At 39.3% G+C, this 23,258-nt stretch overlaps 1 protein-coding gene across 3 annotated transcripts in view; it reads right to left on the bottom strand.

The window, feature by feature from the left end:
* Nucleotides 1-20,398: 20,398 nt before the first annotated feature.
* Nucleotides 20,399-23,258, bottom strand: part of HAAO (3-hydroxyanthranilate 3,4-dioxygenase) — a 35,875-nt gene continuing 33,015 nt past the window's right edge. For all 3 annotated transcript variants that reach the window (XM_037406080.1, XM_037406078.1, XM_037406079.1), the window contains 2 exons: nucleotides 23,064-23,146; nucleotides 20,399-21,673 (listed from right to left, as the gene is read on the bottom strand). In XM_037406080.1, the coding sequence (XP_037261977.1) occupies nucleotides 21,595-21,673; nucleotides 23,064-23,146 (162 nt within the window). In that variant the 3' untranslated portion in view covers nucleotides 20,399-21,594. The remainder of the gene's footprint in view (nucleotides 21,674-23,063; nucleotides 23,147-23,258) is intronic.

The raw sequence follows: 23,258 nt of genomic DNA, 5'->3' as shown, positions 1-23,258 counted from the left end.
TATTGAGGGGGTATTCATTATTGTAATTCATCTCCTGAGAGTCTTTATATTCAGCGTACATCAAGCTTTTAAAGCTTGTGGGTTACATCCTTCTCTTTCTAAAAAGCAAAGTATTAAAAAAATGTAAATCTGTGGTAAATGTCTTATCTTCAAGAATAATGTAATAATGTAATAATCTCCTTTCTTAGACAGTAAACCAAATAAAATTAGACTTGGAGAGAAGAGGCACAGTGTTTTCCTGGATTTGGGGAGCTCTTGTGGGCTCTAGACAGTAGATATACAAGGAAAAAATCAACAGTAGCACAAGGAACAAATTAGTGATGTTAGCTCTCCAGAAATTAGCTTTCTCTGTGTGTAGTAAATGAGATGTTAGTACCATGGAGAAAACAACTACCACATGAGTGTAAAGTTTTCAGCCCTTTGAACGGTAAGCAAAATGCATAAGGAATTAATCTGGGTCAATACAATGTTCTTGTGAAATAAAAATATTAATACACAACACATTTTTGTGGCTTTTAACAGTAGTTGTGAGATAGAGACAGTTACATTGCTGTTGTAAACATGACTGAAGATCTAGGAGATACAAAGCTTGTAGGGAAGGTGGTATCTCTCCTTGGACTTGTATACCAGGTGGGCAGGCAACATAAGGACCCAGACTGTTCTGGCTATACACTAGTATATTGCCAGATTAAATAAAACAATGTGAATTGCATGTGGGATTAATAATTTATTCTTCACAGCCTTGCTCACCAGACTTCCAGTTGCAATGCAATGGGGACCCATGTAACTTGCTTGATGGCTCCTCATTCTTCAGCTCCCACCATGCTTGTGTCCAGTCACAGCTTTTACTGGGACTTTGCTTCTGATTTACAATATTAATAACATTCAACTGACAGATTTTAAATGTTCTTCTCACAGAAGGGTCTAAGTCAAACTGGGTTTTCTCTACTTTTAAATTTTTTTCTAAGAAATCCCACATCTGTAATGCCTCACTCCTCTTTTGCTGCAGTATCACTTGTGCCTTTGTATCTCATCAACAGCAACCAGCAATCTGACTGAATTTTTATGTCTTTTATTGATGTAGGAGGGGTAGGTAAGAAAGAAAAAGAGAGAATGTAGTACATCATCTATTCTTTTAAACAAATGGTGTTACCTTGGTGTTACCAGCTGCTGTAAGTTGCTGTGCCCTTACAGGACCAGTGGATATCATTGCACAAATTGATGATGAAGGGTATATCTATGCTGTCATATAACACAGCATCCTGACCTGGTTCCTGGTTCCCTGATTATACACGCTTCTGGGTATGTTAGTTTAATCCCCAGCTCTCTTCTGGAGGGAACTAATTAGTTCCCTTGGGCTCTATCTACGTTTGTAATTCAGCACACAGTAGTGGAACAGTAGATCAAAACGGATGGTGCTGAGGATCCTCATCTTTCTCATATTTGTGTGCTGCCAGTGTTGTGAAGCATGTCATGGGCTGCTGCCCTCCTCTGATCGGCAAACTGGGATTCTTGCTGACACGAAAGTTAGCCTCTCTCTCATCTTGCACAGGGTTATGCTATGGTGTGATCTGCCTCTGATGTGCCATTAGAAGGCTGGCGTGCCAGCACGGCCTCCACTGTTGCTCCCAGTAAAATGGTGTTCTAGGGTCACAGGCGTATGCTTGGCACACCTGGTAGTTTATGAACGTGACTAGTCAGATACAGAGGGAGAGGAATATGGGCAGAAGGAACTGAGAGAAGAACCCCATGTTTAGTCTGAGGACAAGGAAATCACTACCTTGAGTTGTGAGCCTTTGTAGGATGAGCAGAATTTATCTGTGTTGCTAAAAAAAAAAAAAAAATAAAAAAAAATTGCAGCTCTCTTCCTATAAACTTTACTTCTCATTGAAAGGAAGGACAGCTTTTATGGGATGCTGTAAAACTATCATGTGTTATAGGTCGCAAGATTTATTTTTAAAGTCCTATTCTCAAGGTCCCTGCGTTTTTCTGAAATCTGGCTGTTAAAGCAGTTAGTCTTTTGCAAGTTTGGCAATCTGATCTGTGGTGTAGTCTTACCTCCTCTCAGCTGGTTTTTCTCACTGAGGAGGGAACCCTTTGCCCATCAGGAAGTACAGTGTCTTTACAGAACAGTATAGGGAATCCACTGCAGCGTGTTGTATGGCAAGTTAAAGTCCATTGGTAGTGATTCTTGCTGAAGGAACAGCTAGTGTGTTCTTGGAATCCAGAACAGTAACTTCCAACACCTACAAAATATGCCCCACATGCTGAGAAAATTTATAGTCTATGATGCTGGGGGCAGGGGAAAGAGTGTGTTGGTAAAATCATTAATATTTAAGATTGGGAAGTCTGGCTAAGAAGCAACTTTTATTTAAAGAACATTTCTTTCAACTAAAAGGTGACAGTCTCTGATTGTTTCCAACTCACTGCTTCTGAGCTAAGCTAATACTGGGTGTGCCACTCCTATAGACTCCACTAAGAGACATCTCTCATTATTGTCATGTTATTTACTGTTTCGTTCCTTAGAAACAGGGCAGTTATCAAGCAACTTAAGGAGTTCATCCCTTGGGGGATGGATACCTGGCTTTGTTAACACTTAAATGATTGTTATTCCTCACCTCTCAGTTTTCTTCTGAAACGGTGTATAGGCTGGGTGTCCACGAACACTTGGCAGAGAACTGAGGAGCAGAGGGAGAGATGCTGTCCCACTGTTCACAGTTAAAAAAGTTTCTGTCTGGCCTGCCCTAAATTGTACCTGCATTATTATGCACTTGGAGTCCCCAGACTTTCCAACAGGAATTAACTGTCACCTTTCAGGATGGCAAAACTGGAGTCAGATAGGCTGGCTAAGATATAAGGTGGGGAATATACACACACTCATTTATGTGAGCGCACTCCAATGAGTGCTGGAAACATATAGTGCTTTCAGGAAGAAGCATTTTCAGAAATGATGTCGCCAGGTACCCAGAACATTAATTTAATTTTTCAAACATCATTGAGAAGAAAAACGCTGGAAGGTTCTCAGGAAAGGAACTCATAGAGCAGACATGGATTCTTTCAGGAGCATGTAATTTTTCAAGGAGACACTTGGACACTACAGGAGCCCTGGCATACCCACTATTCCCTGGACATTAGTAATAATTAATGTCTTGCTATGAAAGCCAAAGAAAGCCGTGTCAGGTAGGACTATAGTCCAAAATGTGAGCCCATCTGTGTGTGTGATTAATGGAGCCCCTTCCAGAAAACAAATGGAGTTAAGGAGACCTTTCCAGGTCTTGTGGAATGTGCCTGGTTTAGCATTACAAGAGGTGCAGAAAGGCTAAGAATTGATGTAGCTGTTGATGTTAGCTGGGTAGTATCCATAGAAAGCACTGGGTGACTGAACAGGAGATTTGATCCTCGCACCTTTTTCATGAACAGAACTAAAAGCCGAAGGATCAAGTAAGTCCATCCTTGTCAAATTCTTTGTAGAGTAATGGGAGGGAAAAAAATTAGTGGTAAACTATATGAGAAAATTTTCTGTATAAAGTATGAATCACTCAGTTTCCAGTGAACTGATTTAATTACACAGAGTAAAAAAAGAAAAATAACTTGCTTGGTCATCCACGGATGGATGGATCCATGAGGAGGCAGATGAGTAATTTTGCCAATGGTCTATGTTTCAAATGTTATTCATGTATTAATTGTACTCTGAAGCCAGAGACCCTGCCCCACAAACCTGATTATCTGCCATGACTGTTCAAAACCAGCTTACTCTAAAAACTGTTCCCGCTTACAAATATGGGGAAATTCTTGATCTGTTTTAATTTGATCTTTGTTCAATGATACTGAGATACTTTCCCCAAAGACCTCGGAATTAAGTACCTAGCTTTTTTGGCCCTTTTCAAAAACTGTTTGATTTTGTTGTGATGATAGAGACAATGACCAAGATTAAATCAGTGAATCGTGCCCAATGACAATATCGATAGACCTTGTATCTGAAGCTCTCTTCCAGCATGTAGCATGCACACTATGGGGGCAAGGCACACCAATGCCTGTCTCCTCCAGACTGAACCACAAGTCCCCTTGCTTTACCGTTCTCTGCTGAACACAAAACATGTTATCAAAACCAAAGTCCTTCACCACTCAAATCTGTGATCCTGAACCACAGGTAAAATGATGGACTTATTAGCATGTTTCTCTGGCATGTGGTGTGGAACAACTGTTTCTGTGGCTGTAAGGAGACTCTTTACTATTTTAAAATAGTCTAAGACTAGAGATACTTGGCTGCATTCTGGTATCATGTTGTCATCTCAGTTTCTGAAACTTTCCTAGAACACTGTAGAGGAAATGTATTCTCTGTGATGCTGTTAGTTTGGGTACATGCTGAATGTGGCGTCCAAAATAGCACTGTCACTTACCTGCTAGAATGCCAGGAGGGCACGACACCCTAGTGTCTGGGGCTTGGAAACTTCCATCTCTCTCAAACATTTAGCTGCACTTTTCAAGTTACTGGAAAGGGAACATCTGTTCATAGTTATGGCAGTAGGATATTCTGCAATATTTGTCAGTAATAATTGCTCCCTTCAGCCCTGTAGAACCAGTAGAAAAGCCTCTTCTGAGAGCAACTGTTTTGGGGATGTAATTATTTTCAGTGGGTATTTTTGTCCCTCCTTCTTTATTACTGTTACCTTTTTTTATTCCCTTCTTCACATATTATCGTCAGCCTGTGCTTGTTCTCTTTCTTCTGTTCAACCTTGAGCATCATGAGTTATTCCCGCTGAAAATGTTTCCGGTTACCTTTCACGAATGACCGACAAGCATGAACACAGGACTGCTGGGTGTGCTTCAGTGTCTTCAGTAGTCCCGTGAAAGGCAAAACCCCTCTCACACTGACCTCAGTGATCTCTTCTACTCTTCTGCCTGAGACTGAAGGGTGTTGGTGTGACTTGAAGACGCAGGCTGAGAGAAAGCACCGTTACCGGATTTAACTGGTGAAGGGGCAGGTGGGAGTTTTGCCTTTAACCTTAACTTAAGAGTTATTTTAAATTTCTTGCCTGGTTACAAATTTCATATTTTCTTGCTTCCAGAGACTGCAGTCTTTTCCTGCCTGAAATGAAAAGCTAGTTTAAGAAAAGCAGGAGTAAAGTTGGAAAGGGTCACTCATCAGTGACAGCAAAAATGCTTCAAGATCTGGACAGCAGTGCTGGTTACCTGTTGTTTGTGTCATAGTTCATCACGACAGTGCAGGAATTTTGGTCCAGCCTTGAGGATGCCTAGTCACTATTATGCTGTCTGTTATCAATAGAGACTGGTAACAAAATTATTACACAGTTATGATTTATTTTTGGAATGAGAGAGGAAAAAAATTGCCCCTCTAGAAATCCTGCAGAAGGCCTATGTAATTTTGATGTCTTTTAAGCTTTGTTTTGAAAACTTCTGGCCCTCTACACAGTAATTACTTCCTTTGAGGAAGTGTACACATTCTGCTGCTCACTAATTACTGATAAGGAAAAGGCAGGAGAACTCAACGATGAAACATTTCATGGGCTTGTCTTTCTTTCACTAAGGCAAGTTCTGCAAAGCGGGCAGCAGTTGTGCCTTGTGTAATCATCCCCCCTCACTGCAATAGGAAAATTCCTTCTCTTCTTTCCATCAAAAATAACATGGTAGCGGCTCATGTCTTCTCAAGGTGGGCTTCACATGTTGTGTGTACTGAGTGGCAGGCAGTGGTTAGGCAAGAGGTCACGCAGGTGAGTAAAAAAAAAAGGGAAAATTGCCTCATTTCTTCAACTTTGCTACTTGCTATGAAGATGAAAGGTACAGGTGCTGTTATAAACACATGAAAGGGGAAGGAGCAACAGCTTGGCTAGGTTGTGGTCTTGAACCCTAGACACTCAGTTGGTCATTTTAATTCTGATAACCAGGATTGCAAGCTCTTCTTCAGTCTTATAATACTTGGCAGCGAGACAGCGAGGGATGGAGGGATTCTTTTTTTCCCAGCGTATTTCCTGCTTCCTAGATGTCTCTAGCTCTTGAGATAATGCTTTAAAGTATGTAAATTAGGTGAGTTAAACCTTAAATTAGATGGGTAAAAATGGAAATCTGAAATACTTTTTTTTTTTTTACAAAATATGATTTTTACATCAGTTTTGTGATTAGGATTGTTAGTATCTGAAAGTAGCAATTTTGGCTGTTAAGGGGTAAACTCTCAAAATTTTGCAGAAGGTAACTGGTTCCATCTGAAATAATAGGCATTGTATCAGATACAACAAAACCTTTGTGCGTGTGTCCTTTGTTTACTGATGCTGATACAACTTGCTGCTGCTGAAATCAGTACCAATTCCCCTAACTTTACCTGGTATTACTTTAGATTTACTTTAATAAAAAGTTGGGCCCAACAGTGAAGCCAAAATAAGATCATTTACATCTTGCTGTATGCCAAATCAATGTGCCTAAAAATATTTAAAATCTAGGCACCCTTAATATTTGCAGAGTAGTGGCAAAATGTGAAGAATCTTTTCTAGAGTTTACAAGGTTTTAAAACTCCATTAAAAAGAAGGCTAAATTGCCCTCTGGGGAATGAAACAGTAACTTATGTCTTCTTGAGCTGTAGTGCCAGAAGTAGAAAACTTCTACAGAGATTTAATTATAATTCAGCATTAACACTGTCTGTCCTTTGGTCACTTTGAGGTAATTTTTGTTTAAGATTCTTGACTTTTTCTTGGTAATGTTGGGTAGAAACAGTGCTCTCCTCATCTGTTATGACTTCCTTGGTATCCGTATCAGGGGATGAATAGGTCAAGCCTTTCTAATTTGAAGTCTCTTTTCGAAGAGTGATAAAAATAATAAGCACCTGATACATGGACACTGCTTTACTCATCTCAGTCTTTCAGATTTTGTCAACCATGCTTAAAATCAACATTCCCATGAAGAATTAGCATGTGTTTAATTTTTTTCCTCCAAAACTGATTAGACAAATTTTTAAAATCTAAAAATAAAATTTTAAAACCCGCATTGGATATTGTGGGAATCTTTGAAAGGTGCTTTGCTTTGAGAAGTCTAACACATAAACTTTATGTGAAGACTTACGAGCAAGTATCTCTTCTGTCTTGGTGAAGAAAGTATTCAGATGTTGCGTATTAATTAAAAAAACTAGCCTGACTTTTTTGCAGGGTGGTTGGTTGGAGGGGGGTGGGTGTAACTATGTATTGCCTACCTCACTCCTGAGATGTGGTGCTCACAACTGATAGCAAGACTTTGCCTGCAGCCTTGCGAGTCCTCCACAGACTGGAAGGAATTCCTTCAGGATTTTGTTTGTGCATCTCTGTACCGTTTGTTCTTTCCTTTTAAATGCCCTGCTGATGATCCATTTTCATCTTGTGATCCAGAACAACCTCCAGATGTTTTTCAGCAGAACATTTGCATTGCAAGTTGTTGCCCATGTTTTTATGCAGTTGATTGGTTTGTGCTTGTGTGTGTTCGTTGTTGTTCAGTTGTCCCCACTGAGATTCACTTTGTTGTTTTTAGAACTTTCTACAAATGTATCAAGAAAGTTTTGATTTCTAATCCTGACCTCTAGGATACTGGAATTCTACCTGGTTTGGGATTGTATATATTTTAAATTCATATGCTGCCTATTGTATCATCCAGATTACTGTGATTTATACAGCACTGAATGCAAAACCATTTTGCCAGTCAATAGCTAACAGTTCTCTGCAATACTTTATTCAGCTAGTTGTAAGTATTGCTTGAAGTTCAACTGAGAGTATTTTCACCTAGACAATATTTCCTTGATTTGCTTCTGTCTTATGTGAACTAGGGCCTTAGTTGGTCAAAATATGACAGTTACTGTTTCTCCTTTATTTACTTTGTTTCTAGAAGGAAATTAGATTGTCTCAATCCAATGTTAGTTGTTAACCTATGCAAGCAATTGTAGACTTATACACTATATGTATTTTTGTAAAGAATTGTTCTGGTACACGGTTCTATGCTGGGTAATGAGAAAACTAGCAAGATATAGAAGATTCTCTAAGAAAAACAGAGATTTCCATGTAAAATACATAGCATCAGTAAGACCCAAAGATCAAGGAAGGTGGACTCTTCCAGGTCCTAGAGGGGAGTCAAAGATGATTATTAAATATCTAGGACACCTGGATCATTTTCTTTGATTCTATTGAAATAGTCTTTAGAATAGTTAATGAGATCTAATAAAAATTGGAAAGAAAATACTTTCAGGAAGCTCAGTGGAGGCTTTTCATAAGTACCTAATATCTGGAAGTTGCAAAATTAAATTGGGGTAAAACAATCCCATATTTATCTAAGTGGATTCAGTAGCCAAGACTGGAGTATAGAAGTGTTTTGATATCGTGTTTATTAATTCTAGGAAAAAATAATATAAAGTACAGCTGAACAAATGCACAGGAAAAAAGTGGGACAGCCAGTCACCCCTGGAGAAGACAGTAAGGTAAAATGATGTGAGAGTGCAGCTGCAGTATTTTACTGTAGAAAAACTTAAACGTATCAATAGGTTTTCAAAAAGACTTTATAGTATAGCCATTTCTGTCAGACCTCAAAACAGGCGGTGTTTTTCTGAATTCTAGAGAAATGAAATGCTTAAGGAAATCAAAGCTTTTATTAAAAGAGGGAGAAGTACTCTAGTCAAGTACTCTAGTCCTTGTTGTGGTGTAGAGAAAAATGAACTGTGACCTCACTTCAGAGTAAGGCCTGAGAATTCAGGATAATAAAATGAAACTCCTAAGAAATTGGCATAAAAATCAAGATAGTGCTTGACCTACTAGTTTTTGAGTGTACAGTGAGTTATAATACTTAAATGTACTGCTAAGCCTAAGCGTATTGTGTTAGGTTAGCAGTGCAAAGAAAGACCAGACCTTAGAGAACCATATAGCAAACAAATTATATGTACAGAATGATTAAAGAGAAGGTAATGTGGTATTGATCACTAAAAGTTGTCCAGTAAATCTAGCAATCTCTCTTAAAGGCATAAATATTAAGGGGAATAAAAATCTAGCGTATAAGGGTAACAGACCAAGAAGCAATAAGCAGAATGAGCTGATGAAGGAGGAAAAATCATGTCAGATAAACTTGATTAATATTTTGGAGATTGAATTACAGATGGCTGCAATGGAACAGATGTAATTTGTATGGCTGTCAGATCCTGCTCCTGTTTATACAGATGAAAATCCCAACTGACTCTGTTGACATCTATTGAGTTTTTGCTGATGGAACTCAGAGAACTCATCCCTAGCATTCACTGAAACAACATTTTCATTGTAAATATTCATTCAAATGTGGCTATGTGTAATTAGCGTAGTCAGGTAAATTTATACCTCATAGGAAGAGGATAAACGTATAGATCTGTGGTTCTGGGGGAAGCAGGAAATTAGCTGTGGATAATAATAATGCAGGCTTGGTTTGACTTGAAAACGAGATGGTCTAAATGAGAAGGTCCTAAAAGGTAGTGTTTACTGAGAGGACATGGTGCACTTGAGGAGCTTGTGCCACGTGTTATGGTCTGGGTTGTGTTATGAGGGTATGCCAGGACTGATGGAGAATGCAAACTACGGTGGGGTAATGCCAGAGGCTGGAGGGAGGCAAACCTGTAACCTCATTCATCCTGCAGGGAGTGGTCCTTAGGAGGCCCCACAACAGAGCTGCAGGATGAGACGAGGAATAGCTGTCAGTTTCATCTCCAGTACTTGCCTGTTCGGCAACAGAGGTGCATCCTGAATCACCAGGTAAATCCAAGACAATTTACTGAATGAACTTGTGTCATACAGTTCCAAAGTGTGAATACTTTCCTTTTTGCAATGGGAATTAAGATCCCCTAGAAAATGTCTAAACTGATGGTTAAGTATGTACTCAGATTATGAAGGATAGTAAAGTGTGAGGTAGTGACAGGACAGTAATGCAGAAACTGATCTGATTAAAGTAGAAATATGGGTTAAAAAAAAGAAAATTACATAAAAGTTTTTTTATTTTTTAATGCTAAGAAATATTAGGATTATTTTAAAACTTGTTTGGATAATGCTGGATTTCAAATTCCCTGTAACAGATGCCAGTGGAATGTGTGAGAGAGCCATCGGTGTATAAACACAGGTCTTGAAGTAACATTTTGGCTCGCTGACTCCCACGTTGCTGCTGCCAGCCATGGCATACAGTTCTCTCTATAACATGGAAACACAAGTGCTGATAAGCTTCAAAGTTATGAAGTTAGTACAAAGGGATAGAATAATTGGAATTTAATAGTGTCTACAGCATAGGGCTATTTTTAAGTATATTCAATGTGCAGTGTGCCAAATACTGAGGAAAAGAGCAGGACAGGACAGCACATAGTTGTTGCTGTATAGCTGGAAGGAATTATTTGATTGCTGTTTTACTGCTCACCCTGAGAATACTGCTGATTTGATGTTTACCCATCAAGAGGTAATACCTTGGTACAAAAGCAATTAAAACAGCAGGAATCTTTTTCTTAGTCATCTCTGTTCTACTCTAGATGTCTTTTTCTCAGTTCAGCACCTGAATTTTCACAACACAGACTGATTAGAGAAGCAAAGTTTTAACACAATAACTCCTTAACTCAGAGGACTATGCAGTCTTTATTTCTCACTGCTGGATACTTGGGATAAGTACTGAGCATACAGACCTTCAGAAATGCCAGCTCTGAGAAGAAACAAACAGATGCTGTGGGTGAAGGAACTGGAGGGCTAATGAGGCTTTTTTCAGACGCCTTTCTCTGCTTGCTGTGTAGCTCCCTTTCTCTAGCTTGCCATTTAGCCTACAAGCCTCTCGGGAACAGATTGTCTCAACCTCAGTTTTTACTGTGCCTTGCTGAACATGGGAGCCTTACACCAAGGAGTATTTCCTTTGTTGACCACTGAAATATAGTGGGATTTGCCTTCTGTGCAGCTTTGCTTTTCCTTCCTGGTTTCCAGCAACAGCACAAGCCTAAGCAGAGAGAGGGTTAGCTTTCTCTCAGAGGACAGAGAATTCTAAAGAAAAACTTCTCCGAGTATGCAGCAACAGCAATATCTGAGTCACACAAGAGCACACTATGTTTTTATCCACATGCTTCGTAGCTGTGTGTGGTAGCAAATGCAGTAAAACCCCTACACACGGCATATTCAAGAACTCAGTATTTTCATCTCTGATGAAGAAAAACACTTAATGAACTCAGTGGGAACAAATAAAGACAAGGAGGATATGTCATTCTCCGGTGCCCAGGTTGAGAGGCAGTAACATTAGCTGCGGGGGCGGGGAGAATAAATATCCCCTCGGCGCTCAGCTCTAGCAATGGGGTTGTTTCTGTGCTGGGTCTCTCCTTTCAGGACACTAGCTGATGGGCAGGTGTCAGAATTTGTGCATTAGCTCTGCCTTTGTTCTCCTCTAGCTCAGCTCATCTTTTCCTTTGTCCCATGTGAAGGGCACCCATAGCAAAGGCTCTGCTGCCTATCACCGCAATCCCAGGACAAGTCCCTTCAAACCTTGCCATTTTCCTTTTTCCCAAGGAAGTAGAAGTTAAACTGTTTTTCAGTGCTAAAAATAGGCAGAGTAGAATTGTTCAGGGAGTTCATGTGCAGCCTGGATATCTGTGGCTTCCTCCAGCCGAAGGTGGCTGCCAGTGGTCTGACTCATTGCTCTTCCTCGAATCGTTTCTCCACCAGTATTAGGTCTTTCATGAATGAGTCCTTAAACATCCTTTAAAACGAACAATACAGTTTTGTCATTGTTTGACCAGTCAGTTAAGAAGATGAGATGGTATATCACAGAGAATGTTCATTTCCAGGCACTTTTACTGTAAGAAAGTGCATCTGTGAGCATAGCTCTGAATAATAATCCCTCCAGGAAAAAATGGACATCTGTTCAGGCCTTCCATGAAGTGACATAATATCAACTTAATGGAGGAATATTCCAACAGGAGACTATTAAGCTTTCCTGAATAAATTAATGTTATGCAGTTTTAATGGAGGTCTGAAATAGATGTGAGAATTAAAGAGAATATAAAAACTAGGTGTTATGCGGAGCCTTACTCTAGTAGATATAAAATTCTCTCAGATGATTGCATAAAAGTAAACTGTTTTTTCAAGGTGGCTTTAGTGATCTATATCGACTGCACACCATATTGCAGAAGGAGAGCTTTGAAAGTACGACTACAGCTGATGAGTAAAGGTATCAGCCATCAGCCCTGAGCTGAATACATTCAGCTGGATCGGGCAATCAACATGAACACCAGGGCTGAGAAGAGTTAATTGAGGCCAAGTGGTTTTAGGACTTGTTCCCCATCAGCCCCATCCCATTATAAATCAACCTTGGATTGCACCTGTGCTGGCTGATTGTGATCTCTGAAGAGTCTGCAGGTTGGGATTGGCAGAGGGTGCTTAATTCCTGCCCCTAGCTCATACCTGGTAAAATCAAGACCATACCTGGCGGGCAGGGAAACAGGTATAAAGGATCTGGCTGCTCTAGTTTTGTGTTTCCTAAGGTGGGTATTTTTTTTTCCTTCTTCACTGTGGAGCAATGCTTATTAATTTAGGCTCCCCCTTTACTGCTATGTTATGCTAGAGCTTTAATTTGCTGTATCATCTTCAATATACTGATGAGTACTTATTTTTAAATACTTTCATGGCGATTGAGCACTTATGTCTTTGGCATCTCTTTGCAGGTGAATTTCAATAGACTTGAAAATGTTCTGAAATATTTGTATTTGTGCCTCTTTGGGCTGCCCCTGGTATAATCGTCCTCATGTAGACTGTCTATAGACTACTTGATGTACTGTATACTGGGTAATTTAAGGAATTCGTTACTTTCGTTATATGTGTATAAGTAAATGCATTATTGCTTCTTGTAAGAATTTGCTAGAAACCAGAAGGGTTTTTTTTTAACTTGGTGAACTGTGGTCCCCATAGAGGAAAAGGAAAGTTAGTTTACTTGGCCCTGAACAAAAGATCTCTGTTTAGGTGGTTTACGTGGTATTATTACTGTAGCTAATCATGTCCCTGGGCTCTCAATTTCAAAAATGAACACTTATGTCACGTCAAGTAGTTGCCATGGAAATCCTCACAGCATGAACCTCTTCAGTGAAGACCTTATGGCAGATAACTTAAATTATGTCTATTATTTCCTTAAACACATCAGGCACTAGAGTGAAAGGGGTTTTGCGTGCCTTTAAAACACATGCACAAGAACTACTACTTGCTTGTTCTAGCATACGTTTCCCAACTTCTTTAAATCAAACAAATGAATGTCAGAATCTAATAGCGTGCATTGATTTGAGAAAGCGGCACAATGAATTAAAGACATCTCTTTTAGATCCTAGTACCCTAAAATATTTTCAGATGAACCTCTTTCCTTTTTCTTTCTTTTTTTTTTTTTTTTTTTTTAAAGACCTCTGTATGCTGAGGTTTTAGGAACATTTTTGTCTCCCATAATTTTGGAAAGCATTTGAATGCTTTCTACTGCTGTACTGTGCTCTGAGCGGTGTAATCTTTGCTAGGGCAGGGTCAAATCTAAAAAAATGAAAGGTATGAATAGTCTTTCAATTTCAGTTTATAATTACTTTTTTGTTGTTTTTAGATGCTTAACAAGCTTATTTTAGAGATTGCTTTGGATTACACTTTTTAGTTGAATTCCAGAATGAGAAAGAATTTAGTTAACAGAATTTTTGTTGGTGTTTTTTTTTTGAGATGATCTCATTGCTTTCCAGTGCTGTCTTCTCCACCTCTCTAGATGTTAACATTGACATCTGGAAGCTGTTCTTTTTCAGCAGAATACAGTTAATAATTTCTGGTTTTCTAGCATTTCTATAAAGACTAACTCAGCTGTAATAAGGGTGTTAAAGCCCCAAGAGTTTTGTTCTATTATCTTGAATAAGGTACACTATTAGAGTGAAGTTATAACCTGCAGATATATGTCATACTGGAGTGTACCTTGTGTTCAGCAACCTTCATGTGCTAATGCAGTTCCATCATTGTGTCTGGCTTTAGCTATAATGCCTACATAGATAGAGAGCCAAATTGTCCTCTGTTGCAGTGCTGTGACATCAGGGTAATTCCATTAGCTGCATATTTATACAAATACAGCTCAGAATAGCATTTGTACCAATATAGACATATGAGGAAATTAATAAAATGGGTTCATTGCAAAATGTAAAGAAATAAATATGGAAAATAGCAGTTTAATGACAAAACACACAAACTTTAGAAAATAAACAGTAACACGTTTCAAAATATTTTCTACTGTTTCTGTGTGTCTTGGTTTTAAGCAAGATGAGTATTGGTACCTTTCACAAAGAGTATTTTTATTAGTCCTGCAGGGCAAGGAACTTGAAGATGACTGTTCACGTGATCATACAAACTGTATGTATCTCTGTCCAGCTCCCACTGCATTGATGTTGATGTCCTGGAAATAGCATCTGTGACTAACTTGGTGCCAGCTGCAGCTGAGGCCAGTCTCCAATGCAGGTGGAGGTGGCACTCACGCTCTGTTAAAGCACACAGATGAGCAAGAACAGAAAAGAAGTGTGCTTTGCCACTTAACAGCTCCCCCCATAGTAGATAAAAGGAGTACTTCATTCTCCTGAGCTTTCAGCCTGTCTCTCCAATCACTATGTTCCCTTTTAAAATTAAGTCTGTTTAGCTTCCCCTGCCAGACACTCTGGCACAGTTCCTCAGGCACTTAAATATCATTGCGGATTTGGGCTTCCGAGCCTACATCTTACTTCCCTCTGAGGGGGAGGAAGCTTTGCAAGTAGAGTTAATTTTGCTGTAGAGGAAATAAATACCATGAAACCTTTCTGTTAGATTAAAATTGATAATGAAAAACAACCTTTGGCCCTCCATGAGGAGCAGCTGTGAGCTGCACAGCCCCCCTGAAAAGGCTGGGTTAGGTGGAGCATTTAGTGTAGTTGGCTTCCAGTGAAGCCCAGGATAGTGCTTCCCTCCTGTATGATCTGCTTTTTCTGTCCTCCAGCAGTATGTATGGAGTGGATCCAACCCACAGAGAGCACAGATGTAGCTGCTTCATAAAAGCTCCTGAAACATCCTGTGTCTGACATAAATAAAAATGACCTTTAGTATCAATCTCTGTCTCTGCCAATAATGGGCTGGTTGTGTTACAAAATGCCAAGCACATACAGTATGCTTGGCACTAATTTCACCAATATGGGCAAAATACAACCCATTCCTGCATAAAAATACTCTTAAGGCATATATAGGTCTGTTTGTGTGTGTGTTTATAATGTATGTGCGCATATATACAATATAAGTAAACTCTATGTAATGATACAATTGTATTTTAGGGGGTGCAGAACACTGCACAGCCACGTTTCTTCATTGTCGTGTAGCAGTCTGATGCTGTTAACATACTGGCATAAATCAGGGCAGCTGCATCTAAAACGGCAAAGATGTAAGTAGTGGCAAATTACTTTCACTGAAGAATTGGGTGTAAATTGCCTAGCTTATATCTGAAAGATGAAATAAATAGCTTCAGACAACTGAACGTTGTCATCCATATTGGAAATAGAAGCCAGAGTTGGTTAATTTTCGTTTTAAACTCTAAGTCTGATGGAATAAGGCAATCTGACTCCTGATTCCAGTGCTGGCATGTAGTTTCCTATCTTGGTTTAAAAGTAAAGATAATCTAATAGGTTTTGGTGGATAAAAAAAAAATGAATTCTCATCATTCTGTGAAGCTTACTCAGTTTTGTTCAGTGTTTACTGCTCTCCTTCTGAAGAGAATAACAAGATATTGTCTGATAAGGCAACCTGTCCGTTGACTGTTTATTTGCCACTCAGTAATAAAGCATGTAGGGTTTGAACCATTGTGTTGTTTATCACCAGTATCAGGAAGCAATAAGCAACTGTTAACTTTTTTTCTCAGGTTGTCATAAACAAAGCTGATCTATTTGTGGTTTGACAATCTGTTGATGATTTTTTTTTTTTTCCCCCAAGTCAAAATGTGTTGTTCACCTTCTTTTTGTAATGTATGCCAAGATGATATAGACAGATCACAAATGTGTTCAGGCAAACGATCGCCATGGAACAGCGGCTGAGGTGTTACGATATGTGCTTTTTGTCAGCACTTGCTTCTGTTTTATAGAGTACTGTTTTCTGTATTTGGGGAGCAGGAATTATCTTCCAGCTTGCTAGCAACACTGTGGTGCTTCCCACGTGGCCTAGTTGACCTTGTAATACTGTGAAGCCGTACCAGGATGGGGTGGAAAAGCCTCTAACAGCAGATCCTGTCACTGGGATGCTCCTGCAGGACAGCAAAGATCTGAGTTTAACCTGCTTCCCCTTGGTAGGGGTGGGAGCTGTTCTGGGGCTTCTGTTTCTTGCGAGACTGCTCTTTTCTTGGGGCTACTGGGTAAAATGGGTTTATCACTCTCCAGCTGTGATTTGCAAGAAGAGAATAAGCTTTGCTTGGCTTTTGGAAAAAGTGAAGTGTGGGGTGCTTCATAAAAAAAAAAAAGGCAATAATTTTGCTGCAACTTAAGTGTAATTTATCTCCCAAATCAAGGACATATTTTTTTTATTTAGCTGTGTAATGGTCATGTATGTGCACCTGTTTATCAACTCTAAAAATACAAAGCAGTGTTCAAATCTTCCAGCATGTGGTTCTGATGGAACTTATAATGAATGATCAGGCCAAAGATCTTGGAGATGTATTTAACCTAGAGCAACAGCAATTTAGAAAGAACTGTTCTACGATTTATAGACCCCAAACAGGAGAGCTGTCTGCAGAGGGGAATCTGATGTGTGCATTAGGATTGATTTGCCTAATGACTTTGCTTTTTCAGGGCTTGTTTCTGGAAGGGTGCTGAATATAAACTGACTTCATGTGTGTGTGTATTACCCTAGCTTTCAAGCTTCAATCAAAATTCCAGTAGCATTTAAAAAGGAGAGGTTTTATGCATTTCCACACTTTCTGGACCATCACTGAAAATATTGCTCACTGGACCCAGCATAAGATCTTTCTGTACCAGATAGCACTAGGACCTGTAGGTCAGGTATTTACTCTGAGCTGCAGGGTAGATATTAACTTTGTCTTCATTATTGCTTTAAAATCAAGGGTTTCACTTTGGTTCCAACCAGCTATTATTCTCTGTCCTTTGATGTTGGAGAGCAGCTCTACAAGTACTTGTGTATTCAATCAGATACAGACCAGAAGGTGATGGCCTTCATTAGCCTGAAGTGTTCATTCAAGCACACTCCGGATTGCTAACTGAAAATAAAACACCTAAAAAGAAGCCCCAAAGCCCTGAAATGTCTGCATTATGAACAGAAGCTGTTTTTGTAGGAATTTGTTAAATAGCTTAAGTAATTTTTCTTCCTTTACTTATGTGCAATGGTGGTGGGAGGGTTGCTTTCTGTGCATCTGTTCTATAACATATATATTTGCCTGGAGAGAAAACAGCACAATGGATGTTTTTAACAACAGAATGAAAGCATTTATTATCCTCATGGAGTAAGATAAGGTTGGTTTACAGGTGTGAGTAAATACCGTGTAGGTTTGAGGAAAGAGTTTACTACAACACACCTGATTTTACCAGTTTACTCATCCACCTAGTTTAGTTTTCTGCCTCTGCTAAGGTTTGTAATTTCAAAGGAACAAGCAAGATCTAAAATTAAAGCAAGCATGGAGGAAGAAGAGTTCCTTTCTTGACTTTTATAAGCTGTCAATTTATGCATTGCAGGATGAAAGGTAGTTACCCTTAGATCATTATCTTGCCTTAACTGTTCTGTGTTTGTTTTTTTGGGGGGAGGGGTTGGGTTTTGTTGGTTTGTGTTTGAGTTTTGTGTTTTGGTTGGTGTTTTTGGTGTTTTTGTTTGGTTTTGTTGGGTTTTTTTTTAATGGAACAATCTTGAGTTCTTCTATTGATCTCCAATATGTTTACTACGTGATCTGTGAGGGTCATTGTTATCTTCTGTAGTTCTCTCAGAACCATAAACATATGTGTTTTGCATAAACTTGCTTTTTGTAGGTCTTATTTCAATATTACAGAAATAGCTAGTGAAAACTTAAGCTTTATTTACTGTAATAGGATTATTTCTTTTTTAAGTATTATGATTACTTCAGGCAATATCAGTTGTTTTGAACTGGTGTTGGTGTATAATGAACCTTGCTAATCAACATATTTTTGTTATGGTCTCATATTTCAACGCTTAATAAGCAGGAGTATAGTTAGATATTATCAGTTTATTTCCATAATTCATGTAAGTCAGCATTGCTCAAAAATAAGAACTTAAGTACTCTATCAGGTCAGACCTGTCTAGCCTAGTGGCAATAGGAGACAGTAATTTTAAATAGTTTTGATCTATATAGCTAAAAAGGAGCATTATCTTTACAAAACTTACCAGTTTTCTCATTGGGATTAAACATTTTAAGGACACTGAACATCTGTAGCCTCTCTTTATATTTAACAACTGGCAAGACTGGGCTGCATTTGAAGTGAAAGGATGCTGCTGACTTCCAGGGTGGGTGAGATTCAGGCTTGGAGTAACTCTCTGTGGATGCATGTAGGTAGGCTCAAACTCCTTTGTGTGTGTTTCTAAGCTTTCAAGTCAGCTCCAACTTGTGACTCCAGACAATCCTGCATGTGTTAAAAGTAACAATTAATCAATGAATGGCTTCTGCTCTGTGTAGGCTTTATTGTAATACTGCTTAGCATATACATTTGTCTAAAGGCTTCTGAGTCTTGAAGAAACAGTGAGCAACAGTGGATTGTCTATGCAGTACTGTACTAGTGAGGTTAGTTGGCTAGTTGGTTAGTTTGGCTCCTGCCAAAAATGTAGTAAATTTATTAAGTATGAGGTGACATAATATCTGTACAATTCAGACAGAAAATGAGTGCCCAAGTCAGGGTGCGGGTGCACCTTGCATAAAAAGGGCTGTAAAGAAGGCATAGGGCATGGCATATGTATAGGCATAGGGCATGGTTTTGTGCTGGTGTGTTTCATGGCCATGCATACAAGCACACTGTCAACAGGGGTGCATTAGGGCACTCTGCAGACAATTTAGGCACCTAACTAAGCCTTCGCCACTGGACCTAAACCTGGAATCCTTCTTTATGAGGCGAGATTAGCATTGGAGTCCTCAGACTGTGATCCCAACAACCTGATGCCAAATATCTACTGAGCTGACCACACATACACAGAAACAGCACCTGGCAGCTAAAAGGGCTCTGGGAATCAAACTCTTACCTGGGCAGCTTCGTCACAAGCAGAGGAACATGGGTGCTTCTAATTAAAATGTACCATTGTTGGGGCAGTTTACAATATCCATAATACAGAAGAAGAATAAAAGATTCACTGACTGATAAGGAGCCTCCTGGAACTATTTGAAGTCTTGGAAAAAGAGAAATTGCAGGTTTCTAAATTGCACTGTTAAGCATCTTGGAAATGAGTAAATCACAGGTTCTCTCTGTGCTTCCATTTGTGCTCTGGCTACCAAGTAATTATTGATTGGGAGTGCAAGGTGAGGGGAAGAAAAAGAACTGCAATAGTCAAAAGAGACACTAGAACACAAAAATCTTTTCTCCTAGTACTTGGTGCGTAAACCTTGTTACAAATATTCTCATGCTTGTTTGATCTTGATTCTTACTCATACTTATGGGACTGGACACCTTTTACCCAGTTTTTACACGACAGCAGCTCATCACAAGAAGATTACTGACGACCTGCTCAGTTCTGGTTTCTGAGCACAGGCAGTGGCAGAACTGTGGGTGGTGCAGCTCTGGCTTAATGCTTCTGGTCTGGTTCTTGCTCTGATTTCAGGTGCCTAGCACAGGACTTGGGTAGAATTCAGGTGTTCAAGCACAAGTTATCATAAAAAACCAACTTCATCACAAATGTATTTTGAGTCGAGTTTTAATTTTAAATCCTGGGAGGTACCTAACCAGAGGTACATTAATTTTTATTCTGAAATTTTCATGGCAGTTAGTGCCCCTGGGTGGGTGAAGAACTGTTGATTTTTCTGGACACTGTTCTACCTGTTACTGTGTTTTATTCACTTATCATTCAGTATGAAATATAGAAATATTTCTGTGGTTACCCTCTAACTGGTGGACTAAAAATGTAACACTTTGGTACCCTAGATCCCTCAACCATAGATGTTCACTGAAGGAGTAGGCAATTCTGCAGCACACCAATACCAATGGTAATCGGATAAATGACTCCCTTGTTTGAAGGGGGTGTTACAGCTCCTCTTCATGTGTGACAGCTCACACCTATAACAGCATTAAGGACTAGGCTCAATTCCTTAAATTAGGGCCCCTGTTATTAGGAGGATATAGCAAAACTCTGCTGTATGCTTTACTAGAAAAGCTAGTGAACTTAAATATAAGCTATAAATTAAAGTCAAACCATCTGAGTCTTTCTTATCAAAAGAATGAACATTTGAATAAAACACACATGACAACTCAGTTTAATGAGCTTTGTAGGTGATAGATATATTAAAGAAATATTTTTTCTGAACTTAATTAGAATTATTTTAAAAATCAAGAAATGGTAACTTTTTGCTTTCTCAAACATGTAATTGATATTAGCTGCAGACATTTAAGCAACCTGTTTTCTGATGATGATAATGTGAAGGACAATTTAAAAAAAAAAACAACCAACCAAACAAAACAACCGAAAAACAAACAAAACAAATCCCCCTCTGGAGAGTTCATGGAATAAAAGCAGGAAAAGATAATTTGACACTTGTTATTTCTGCAGGAAACCTCTGTTCAAAAAGAAGCAGCACTCAGTAGGAACTGATTATAGTAATTTTTCTGTTCCCTTTTCTCCCAACACACTTCTTGGGCTACTTTGACTTGAGATTTCTGCTGCACAGGAACACTCAGGGCCCAGATGCTCTTGTGTTAGTCATATTGCAGTGCTGTGTTATTGATAGTGTAGTGTATAGACAGCATCCAGTGTGGCATGGTACTGATAACTGTGATTGCTACTGCATTGCTGGATTTGGTAAACTGCTAGTAAATTACCTGAAGTAAGTGCAGGTGGTGATCTAAGTAATGCTTGATGTTGCAGGCTCTTTCCCTGAGATCCTTGAGCACAGCAGCAGATAGTTTGTTTTGTTTTTTAAAGGGCTTTTTAGCCAGAGATCTCAGGACATCTGTGAGCCACTGCCAATTAAAGCTGTCATACTGTGGGCTAGGTAACTAGCGTTATACCCAATTTATTACAAATGACAAAACTGAGACAAAGAAATTAAGACTGTTTCCTAAGCAGGCATGCCAGTATCCATCCTATCTTTTTCTACATTTTGTGGCAGAGACTTCATTTGAAAAGTCTTTAACTTATTCTAGATAATATCATATATATTATCACATAAGTAATCCTGCTACTTAGATGTTTTCATCTTCTTTCAGATATGAAATATTGTTTTAAAAAAACCCTATTGATTGTAGATTTTGCTGAAACTCCACTTGGGGGGGGGGGGGGAAGTTTTAACTTGGCACAGCACTTGATTCCACTTAATTCAGTGTAATCGTATTTGACTACTCAAATTTCTAGGCATTTTGACTAAAAAGATCATTAAAATAAGGCAACTAGGTTAAAACATAGTTATCATTGAAGTCAGCTGGGAGAGGAGCTAGGTATAAGGCTGCTTGCGATTTGGATCCTGAGCAATGCAGAGTGCAACACATTCTTCTGTTCTCTTCCAGCAGTACCTGGAAAAATAGAAGGAGAGATAATCCAGTGTGTATGGGGGAGAACTAAACATTGACACTGCTGAAAAGTAGGGGAAAACAAACAGGTTCTTTTCTGATTACACTCGTTCTTTCCATACTGGTATATCTTGTGATGTTTCAGGGAATTACTCTTCACCATCACTAACATAAACCAGACATCATGACATGGTGGGGAAGAATGTATATCTACCTGAGCCAAGGGGGAAGACATCTATTCTGATCTCGGTGACATGAGGATTGGAACAGAATCGCCTCGATACAGATACTATTTTAATGAAATAAGTATGAACTCAATAGTATTTTTCTTGTGGCCATCACTTTTTTACTAGCTGTTTCTGTGCCAGTTGCACAGACAGCCAGAGATCAATCAGTGTGCAGTGGTGATGCATACAATAAAAGGTGTCTGCTGTACAGATCTGATGAACATCTTAATGCAATATGGACTGTGCTGGCAGATCTCTGCACATGCATTATGCCATGATTTTGAAAACACATGCTCATTGATTGGACTGCAGGACTGGGAATTAATTTAACTGATTCACAGAAGTGATGGAATTAATGGTAAAGGGAGGACATGGCTATGTGTTGGAATCACAAGTGCAGAGAACAGTTCTGTGCACAGCTGGATGGTCTCAGATCTTTCAGCAACTGTTGTCAGTGCTGTACAAAAGGTGCAAATGTCAGCACTACTACTTATTACATTTTTTTTTTTTCCTGTAGGAAAGGCAGCAACTTTTATCACCTCCCTATAATCTGCTGCATTGCGTTACCAGTTAGTTTACATCATCCTTCATCTTCTTGACGGTGGGCACTTTATCAGCTTATGCCATGCTTCACAAGATTTGGCGAGTATTTTCCCTCTCCGTTCTCGCTGGGAACTATTTTCACTGTTTTTTTTTTTTTTTTTTTCCTTTACATATATCACATGTGTCACGATTATGAAACAGCCATATGCATCCTATTCCAGGAAGAGGGCTGTGTTCTTAGTCTGAACCCCAAATATCGCTGCATTGATGTTGATTAAGCCTGGTCTGAAGCTTAGAGGATCTGCTGTGAATTGCTGATTGGTGTATCCGTGCCATCTACCTTTATGCCTGGTCTTTTGATTGCTGCTTTTTCTTGGTAGTGTTTATCTTTTTTATTTTCCCCAGCTTCAATTGTAAGAGGTGAACTAGAATGAATGTCTGACTTTGTTTCCTTCTGAAGAACTTCTGCCCTGAGGTATAATGGAGGCTATTGCAAATCCTGCATTCACAGATGCTGTCTTTCTGCAGCAGCTGATGCCCAGCCTGGTGTGGACCAAATACAGAGAATTTATGTTGTTGGAAGCACGGAAATCATCATTGAACCACTGTTCATCTCTACTCACACAGACTGGGCACGGACAAGCAGGCTGTCACCAGCAGACAGAGTCAGGGTTTTGCCATCCATGGTAACAGTCGATGTGCCCTCCTGAAGGGAAACGACAGATAACCAACTTTTGATTTTCCATGTCCTGTCACTAGCAGAAAGTGCGTGCTGCAGGTAAGTATGCAGATCTTTCCCACTGAAAGAGCACTTCAAA

Source organism: Falco rusticolus, chromosome 12, assembly GCF_015220075.1.
Source record: "Falco rusticolus isolate bFalRus1 chromosome 12, bFalRus1.pri, whole genome shotgun sequence".
NCBI lineage: Eukaryota > Metazoa > Chordata > Aves > Falconiformes > Falconidae > Falco > Falco rusticolus.
The sequence above is the reverse complement of the archived record's forward strand: the minus strand, read 5'-3'. Positions and strand labels throughout refer to the sequence as shown.